Raw genomic sequence first — 9499 nt, 5'->3', positions numbered from 1 at the left:
CACTTGCTTACTAATAATGATTCGCTTCCTCAAATGCTATTCTGTTTTCTAGTTGCAAGGTACTTGGCAGATCATCCAAAGGTATGTCTTATTTAGACTCCAGGGAGGACAGAGGTTACTGCAGGCTCTCAAGAAAGGGCAGAGGCTGCGGCTTCTCTAACCAGAACGGACACCAGTTTCTGAAGGTAGGCTGTTATCACACAAAGCTGGGGCTAGGAGCCAGCATCAGCCGATGCAGATGGGCTCTTGTCATTCCCCTGCCTGCCAGAACTGTTTTCAGACATCTATCTCCAGGGATTTTTAGGGTCCAATTATTTTAATGTTTTCTTGCAAATACTGGCAGTCATGCCGAGCTAGTGCTTTACACAACAGGATGCTTTATACAGTCCCCCTGCTTGGGGGACTGAAGCTCTAGCAAAAATAGTTTGTTTGTAACTATTTTATATAAGCCTTCGTTTATCTTTACTTGTGAAAAATCACTCTAGACCATCTGGCAGAGACACCTGTCTTGTAAAACTAATGAAACATGTAATTGCTTTATTGTTGCAAAAATACATTTCCTTATGTCAGAATACCTGCTTGGCTGCAGAACAATACCAGCAATGTATTTTAATGAGGGACAACTCACTGTCTGAAGACTCCTTAGTTATACACCGACTAGGTAACAGATGTACAAAAATGCTATTTCATTTAAAGTTAGGGCATGCAGGTTTTGCCAGACTGTCAAAAAAGTCAGAGATGCTTCCTGCAGTAGATTTCCAAAAGAGTTTACTACTCTTAGGTCTCAGCTTAATGCTCAGCCTCAGCTTTGGTACCCAAAGTTATTCTCTAACTTGCTTCACATGAGGGCTTTTTTTGCTAGAATAATTTACCACCACCACCAACTTTCCTTCTTAAAATAATGTTTTATAACCTGAAGAGAACTTGCTCTCGGTGCAGGCATTCCTATAAAGCACATTTATGCAGCCTCTTGGGATAAGAGTAGCTTAGGGGCAGCTCTTACTTCTCCTGTACTAGGAATACCTCAAAAGAGAAGGCTGCCAAGCTTCTTGGGGAAGGCTAACAGTGCGAAGTCAACTCGTCTCCCTCAATCCAAATACCTCATAAAAAGCAGCATTACAAGTACAGTAACTATATAAAGTGCATTTTTTTTTTTTAATCTTGCCACTAGCACTTACAAAAGAACTACAGAAAAACAAATTTCTCTTTTAGGGGATTAGCCTCACCGTAGCTAGAGTAGTTCCAATACCGTAAACCCTTACCAGAGTGGTCATTTTGCTGGCAACAGATATTAAACCAGAAAATTACTGTTCCAATCAATGTTGATGGAGAAGAGGCAGGGGAGAAGTACTTTAGCAGGATGGCACTGCTTCTTGGCAGCATGTGCCTCACCAGCCAGATGTACGTGCCATCCTGCCTGGTGCTGCTAGTATAGGCAGCAGCCACACAGCACCTGCCACGCTTTATCTGGTGCGACTGCATATTACAGGAGCATTCTCAAGTTACTCCTAAACTTTTCCTATCTCGACCACACATTTTTGCTCCCCTATACCTGTACTAGCAATTGTGTGGTCATAGGACAAGTCAGTTTGACTCACTGATCTAAAAGACCTGATCCAACAGCAGAGAGTGGGTTTCTCTTCAATTCTACAAGTGGGACCCAAAGGGCCAATTGAAACTAATCTGTGCTAAACAAGCAGAAGAGCCATGACCACTAAGTTACCTTTCCAGAATAAGAAACTTTGCTCTTACTTCCTTTCCTCCTCTCAAAATACCACACGCGCATTGTGACTGAAGTGAGTGCAGGAGTTTGGGATTGTGCAGATACTCTTGCTGGAGAATATTCCTTTCTTCTACTACTATAAAAAAAAAATCACAGGGACACTACCTTGATTGAGAGTAAAGTAAGTTTTTAGGTGTGGGAACAGCAAAAGTTAGTCTTGCAGAATTTCTACTAGTCCTTCTAAAAAAGGGACACAGCATATACAGCTTTGCTCCTTTCCTTCGTTTACAAGAAGTGGATCATGTAAGAAACCCCATATACTACATACCTACTACAGCAACGTATTAAAGAGATTTTAAAGACATTCTTTAAACAAGGTGTTTTAAAAGCGATCTCATCTCCGGTCAGGACTGAGATGTGAGGCATAGCTGCTGACCCAGCAGGGGGAGTGCCCACCCTACCGCGGGGCTGAGCTTGTGCGAGGATACCGTAGTCCCTACAAAAACCCAACCTGTTTCTCAGATTAAGAGATACCTTCAGCACAAAACCAACCAGGGCCAGAATCCATCATCCTGCTACCTACAGAAAAATGAGTTCACAGTAAACTGTAGTGTTTCAATTCAGTGCTCCCTGGGAGGACATCAGAATCTGGCCACGTACTAGTTAAAAAGCATGTTTTCAGTTTGAAGAGGCACTGGCCGGCAGTTCAAAACACAAATGCAAGGCGCATACCTTCCAGAGCAGCTCACACTCCCGCTCTTCCAAGGCCTTCTTATGTCTCGTAGTCACTGCTTTGACTTCAGACTGTACCACCTTCGCTTTCATCTCAACCTGCTCTGCCACAGCCTGGGCCTGTTCAATACTCAGCTGGGGAGAAAAAAGGCAACACACTTAGGCCTCAACCAAACCAATTAGAAATGCATCAAAGAACTGCTGCTTACATATTGCTACGTCTTCAGGTGAAGGTGTAAAGTGACAGCTCTTGTTTTTTACCAGGCCTTCGCCCATTTCATACATCAGAGCCTGAAAACTGACATAATTTTTTAAATACATCTATTACATGGAGTTTACACCTTCATTGTACCATGCACCAACACCACAGGACTAAATTCCCTGTGCAATTCCAGCAAGCAGCTAGTATGAACTCAAGCAAGAGACAAATTCATACTCGTGTTTTCCTACATATAGAGAACCCAGGTTGTCTTGTCCTTCAGAATAGCTCAGACTGTTGTTGTGTGATGGTTCTGCTTCTAATAAGAAGAGACACTGCAGGGAAACAGATTGTTTTATCTATGCACCTGAGCTGCACAGAAATACCCCTAACAGAATGTGAAGTTAAAAGAAAAAAACAAAGATTAGATGGTTGTCGTTAAAAAGCATTCATATAGTCGTTCACACCTTGGACAGAGACCAAATTCTAATATAACCTTATAATAATAGTATTTTTAAAGCATTCTGTAGTAGCATTCTGCAAATACACAGAATGCATCTGGAAGGAACACGTCTCTTCTCCCCTCAAAGAAAAAAATTGTTTCCTTGAAAAATCCTTCCCAAACTGCTCCCAGTTTCACAAAATATTACAGAAAAGGGCATAAAACCAAACAAGATAAAGAGCAGGCAAATCTGAAGGATCACAATTCCTAATGGAAAAGGTTCAATAGCATCAGTTACCTGAATCTTTTCAACACCTTTGTCATACAGTGAACCAGCATTAACATGCAGGTAAGGCTGCGAACCTCTAAGAGGTTAAAAAGATACTAGTTTATTAGTTACAAAATTCTAGAACAAAAATGATGGTACGTGAAGGTATTTAGCCAAAAAAAGAGAAAGCTCATCAGGGAGGATCTTACCAATGTATACAAATACCTGAAGGTAGGGTGCAGAGAGGACGGAGCCAGGCTCTTTCCAGTGGTGCCCAGTGACAGGCCCAGAGGCAAAAGGGCACAAAAATTGAAACACAAATCTGAACATCAGGAAACACTTTTTTCACCATGAGGGTGACCGAGCATTGGCACAGGTTGCCCAGAGGTGTTGTGGAGTCTGCATCTTGGAGATATTCAAAAGCCGTCTGGACGTGGTCCTGGGCAACTGGCTCTAGGTGGCCCTGCTTGAGCAGGGGGGGGTTGGACAAGACCTCCAAAGGTCCCTTGCAACCTCAACCATCCTGTGATTCTGTGACTGTACCATTAAGCATTTACTTTTTTCTCTCTTCCTAAGCATAGCACAATATCTTATTTCTAGAATTTTAATATTAAGCAACATACACAAGACATCCAAACCCCTATCAACTTGCTATACATGACTGTAGCAGCTCGCCAAGTTGTTGACAGCTGAGAACGTAACTCAAACTCACCTTCGTTTTCCACATTACATACTGAAAGCCATGGAAACAGCCATGGGTATTTGTTTTTAAATACATCATTTACAACACCTTTCCCTCACTCTGGTCTGAAGAACTGGTCCATTTCAAAACTTGAGCTGTTTCAGACTAGGTAGCTGGGGAATACTCTGGCAGAAAACATCTTTAATCTTCAGAAACGCAGGCTTGTAAGTGGGCAAAAGTGTCATTTAAAGGCTTTACTGTACATTCAGGGCCTTACGGAAAGTATCCTCAGTTTAACTCTGTATACGAGTATGTACCAATCTAAGAACCACCTGATGCAATGATCTATGAACTACCCAACGTGATCGAGCTTTGTCTAGAAAGTCAGGGCTTTTTGTTATGTTTTATGGAATTAGTTGTTAGTATTTTCAAAGTCTGATCTGGCAAGTTCAACAGCATCTAGTTTATGCCAACAAAGGGAATGCTAAAACATAAAAATTGTCACTTGGACATTTTCACTGGCAAAGTTTTGGTCAAATTCACATGATCCTGCACTCTGCCAGAACAGCCTAGGAATGCGGACCAGCATCAAACACAGGGCAGCAGGCAGTGGTATGGTAGGGAAGCAACAGAAACAGGCAAGTTATCTATCTGAAGCAAAAGCCAAGAGCTTTAAGTACAACTTTCAGGAGCCTTCTTTACATGGAAATCCCTTGTTCTCCTTGATTACTGCAAGATATCACAGCTTTGCCATGATAACTCTCTCCTGCTGTTCTGCAGGCATTTCCTGTGCAGAACTTGTCTTCAGAGGGGTCAGCTTTTTAGGAAACATGCTAAAGCAGCAGCATTTCTTGTCCTGGTCAGGCACCACACAATCTTTTTAACAAACCCTTTCAAAGAAAAGCAGCTTTTACGATGCACGCTCCTCACAGTACGTCATAATTATTCCAGTGCTAGTGAGTGAGATGGTCAGCCAGTTCACATGCTTGGGAAACAGAAGACAAGGCCTGTGTTTAGCAGAGAATCTTGTTGGGTTACTGAATTTGAGATGGATAACAACTATTTTATTTCCTACTGTTGGTTGATACAGTAAATCACCTATTTGCAGCTGTACCTATTCACTGGTGACTTCCCAGGGGCCCAAAGATGGCCAATACACTCCCCATGATATTAGAGATGCCACCAGTGCCTCGTGTTTAAAAAAAAAGTCTTTGCAATGTATCTTGTAAACTTTAGGGTTGAAACTGGTACTTCCAGTTCCTCAGAGTAAAATTTAAGTAATGGCAGTGTTTGTGCAGGTGATGTGTTCCAAAGGGCCACAACAAAAGGAAACCTTGCAAACAGAGCTTCCAGTGGGGCAGACAGACAAACATATTTTCATGAAGGAAAGCAATGCAGACATCCATCGCTAGCTACTGCTACCAACACATTTCAGAATTTCTTACTCTTCTCCATACACCTACCCAAATAGCAACAAACAATGTTCAAAACACACACTTTAGCAGAAGAGGACAACGGCATGCAGTATTACCTGTACTTTCAGATTTCAAAGCATTTAATGAGGATTATTAAATGTGCAGGCCTCCGTTTTTGTTCTCTGGACATTTTGTACAAACTCAAAAGGCTACTTTAACACCTCAAGGTAGCTATTCCTATAATTTATACAGCGTTTTACATCTTATTAGACCCAGCTCTGCATAAACACACCCCTATGTAAAGTGTCTACATGCAACATGCTAAACCAAACACTCCTTTCCAGGACAAGGTGGCAGACCCAGGAGTGCCTGGCCAGCTCCTACATGCTCCAGCCAGTTTTGAGTAAAAGGTGAAGAGTAAAGTCATACTGGACCCCGGGTGTCTTTTGCGAGCCCCCTTTAGGCAGGCACCTCGGTGAGCTCCCCTACATTTAACCACCTGGGGAAAAAAACAGTAATGAGCTTGCTACAGTGGATCTGACATGGCAACTGATGGTACAACACAAAGCTATGAAGAAACGGACTGCAAGAGCCAGCAGTAGCAAAGTAGTACCGTAGAACTTGACTGCACTTCTGGGTATCTGGGCTGACTACAGAGGGGCCCAAATCGGGATTTGCCATTTTGTAGACTGGCAGTTTTCAGCCATTTTTCACATTTCCTGTCTTCTATTGGACATTAGGACCTAGAGCCTCAAGATAACAAAAAGCTTTCTACCATTTAATCTGAAGTATTCCTATGGAATATTTAAATGTGATGCTCTAGAAAGATCACTGCTCCAAGTTTTCACTAGTGCTGCTTTTTTTAAATGAAAAATTATGATCAGGAGCATACAGCACTCCAGGAGAAAGAAAAACCCATTACAAAGCACGTGCTCTGACAGATCACAAACAAGAAACGCAGAGCTACTGTAAAGGTGCTGATGCCCTCACTGCATGGTTTCCACAGTCCAACACCCAAATTAAAATCACTATGTCCACACAGCTATTTAAAGAGGCTAACTTCTCTGTCTCTGAAACAGCAGAGCCTGTTAATCCAGATACTAAGCCATGATGTTAGCTTATATCAATTCAGTTCAGAAAATTATCCATTTGAACAAACTGTGGCACAACACACCGCTGTGGCCACACCATGAGATGTGTGAAGGCTGCTTATGGTAGCTGTATTGCAACCCATCAACACTAGCTTGCATAAGCATTTTTGAGAAGGTCCTTAGGACTGTTATAATTCCATCCATCCAAAGATGGGAGGGAGGTATAATTTTTCAGGCATTAATTCCAATATTTAAGTTTGCTAGTCTAAGTTTTCCAATGAAGGTGCAAACCTCTGGAAAGAAAATCCAAACCTGAAAGCAAACTTTATTTTCTTCCAAGGAATCCTTCGATATTTCAGGGGTGAATGGACCACAGGTAATGGCTAAAGAACCTTAAATACACACTTCCCTATCTCAATATGGAGGATTTACACTTTAAATACCAAGGAATTTAAGAAAAAGTTAATCCTACTTAGAGGAGGAAAGAAAAAAGCTTTGAGATGCATATTCTCTGGCAAACCCTCTCTAGCTTTTAGAAACACTTTAAATACAAAAAAACTTCAGGAAATCTTTCCATCTATCTCAAATCAGCCCTCTTCCAAACGCTAAAGGTGCTCCATCCATAAATGGTTTGTTTTCAGTTCCTTATGGTAACAAAAAGATACAGAGGGGCTTGTTTCAAAGAACCTTTCCAACTACTTATCACTGTTTCAGAGCCGGATAAAACAACCAGGACATAACAGCCAGCTTTCTCCAGCATCAAGAACTGGACATAAACTTCCTAATGTTCTTATACTAGAAAAATTAATTCGAAGATCCTATACAAACTACAGTTGCAGTAAATATACTAGGACTAACAGGCTTAGCAGTGGCTTTCCAGTAATATTGGTGCAGCTATAGCACAAACCACAGGAGTCGGACCAATTTAAAGGTTTGCAGCCTAAAAAGTGTAAAACACAAAAATCTCAAAAGAAAAACTCTCACATAAAGAGAATTTTAGAAGACACTTTGATGGAGGGAGGGCTAGAGGCTAGGTTAACTCATGTCAGGAACCGACAAACAATCACTTTGGTTTGTACTGCAAGAACAGACTTATTGCCTGAAGTTTTAGGCAGAACAGTACTTGGACAGTGACACACGTCAAATCCTTCTTTCCCAATAACCATCTGCTCATACATTACACTAAGGAACTCGCTAAAACACAAAACAATTAGAATCACACAGAAATTCAGCCTCTGTCAATATAAGTCCTAGATTTAGAAGAGCACAATCGACTCCATTTTGTTTACAAAGCTTCATTTCGGATTCTCAAACCCATGAGCCTGACTTCAAAGCCACGCACAAGGGTGCCTCAGCTACCTTGATGTGACAACCCCAGAAGGATCCCTGGCAGCACAGCGGTGCCGTGTCCTTCTCGGGTATCGACCTCCCGGCAGCACAGATCCATATGGCAACCCACAGGGAAGCTTCCACTGAAGGGCAGAGGCTCAAGTCAACAGATCAGCTCCCTCCCCTGACCGGCCAAGTTTCTTAACAGTACCTCCCTCCCCCCTTCCCTAGGATAAAAGTGTTAATCTGCTTCATACCACCTCCTCCACAATCTGGGAGAGAAGAGGCATCGCCTTAATGGCTGACCCGCCTTACCACCAATTCCTAAGCCTTTCATGCTGGTAGATGAGAGCGCGGCTCCCTCTGTGTTCGGCGCGTGACCAGTCTCACCGCATTAATTTAAATGTGGAAGCATGCACTGTCAAACATCCCAGCAAAAACAACTATAGGCTCAGCTGGGAAAGAATTTGTTTGTTTTCCCATAAAAACACTTTCAAGATAACTGACGTGAACAGATCAAATTGTATTTTAATATGTCCACCTGGAAATTGACCCTAAATAGGAATAAGCACTCAAGGCTTTACTGTTACGCAAGTGCATTAGATTACACACACACACGCATATATATACAATTACACATGTATAGATGTATTTTAAGAACATGACATTTTGAAGAAGCCATCTATCTTTCATCATAACAGATTTACGTTCAGTTTGTGGCCTGGTCCTTGGAAAAAAATCTGGAAGACGACAGCTAAGTGTGCACTTCCATGAGGTAAAACAAGGCAGCGAGACAAACTCCCCCATACAGAAAGGCAGCAGTCCTGCTTCCCCCCACCCTATTAATCCAATGTCAGCTTTGGCTTTCATATCATCCTGTGAATCAATTCAAGTCTCTGAAAAGGCCAGAAAAGCATCCCAGCACAGAGCATAGCTTTCCACTGAAGACAAGAAAGAGGTCCTACAAGCAACAGAGTTGGGTATTTCTGCTCTGTTCCCTGGCACCATCGACAATCCTTGGAGCAATGCTGTGAGCCAGCCAGGGAGCTGAGCCAGCCAAAAAGTAATCCTACAGAAAGGTAGGATTCAGCTGGATCAGCTCACCACTCGGGCACACGAGCCACAAATTCTTGTGTTAGGGACAGGCTTAGGAACTCACGATCCCAGCCAGGACCAGCGCAGCACAGGGAAGCAGGGGAAGCTTTCCATTGCTGCAGAACCTCACTGAGGAGAAAAGCAAGCCTCTTGCTGCCAGGATTACTATTTCTTACAGAGGACTTCAACTCCTTTGAAAAGCGAGGTTTGGACCTTTCAGGAGTGACAGACTAGATCAGGCTTCAATGGATCAAGAGGCTGAAATGTATCCCAACTCACAACATATTTTTTTTTTTAGTCTGAAAAACAATCTTTCCTCCAAAGCCACAGGAAGAGTTTAAATAAACATTTCTTCCTAAAAGCCTTCAACTTTGGTTAACCAGATACTCTCCAGCCAGTTGACTCATGGCTTGATTTCCTCTCCCCTGCAACGCCCTCAAATTCCACCTTTTCCCCTTTACTCTCAACTACCCCTCCTCATTCATTCTCAACATTTCACATCAAGAGAGCTATCACTCTCAGA

At 42.4% G+C, this 9499-nt stretch overlaps 1 protein-coding gene across 4 annotated transcripts in view; it reads right to left on the bottom strand.

Annotated features, from left to right (window-relative positions):
* Positions 1-9499, bottom strand: part of TRIM71 (tripartite motif containing 71) — a 64366-nt gene that overhangs the window by 8014 nt on the left and 46853 nt on the right. For all 4 annotated transcript variants that reach the window (XM_087770644.1, XM_087770651.1, XM_087770647.1 and 1 more), the window contains one exon: positions 2456-2590. In XM_087770644.1, coding sequence (XP_087626770.1) covers positions 2456-2590 — 135 coding nt within the window. The remainder of the gene's footprint in view (positions 1-2455; positions 2591-9499) is intronic.

Source organism: Nipponia nippon, unplaced genomic scaffold (assembly GCF_047370975.1).
Source record: "Nipponia nippon isolate SJK-2023a ecotype South Korea unplaced genomic scaffold, ASM4737097v1 scaffold_1, whole genome shotgun sequence".
Classification (NCBI taxonomy): Eukaryota; Metazoa; Chordata; class Aves; order Pelecaniformes; family Threskiornithidae; genus Nipponia; species Nipponia nippon.
The sequence above is the reverse complement of the archived record's forward strand: the minus strand, read 5'-3'. Positions and strand labels throughout refer to the sequence as shown.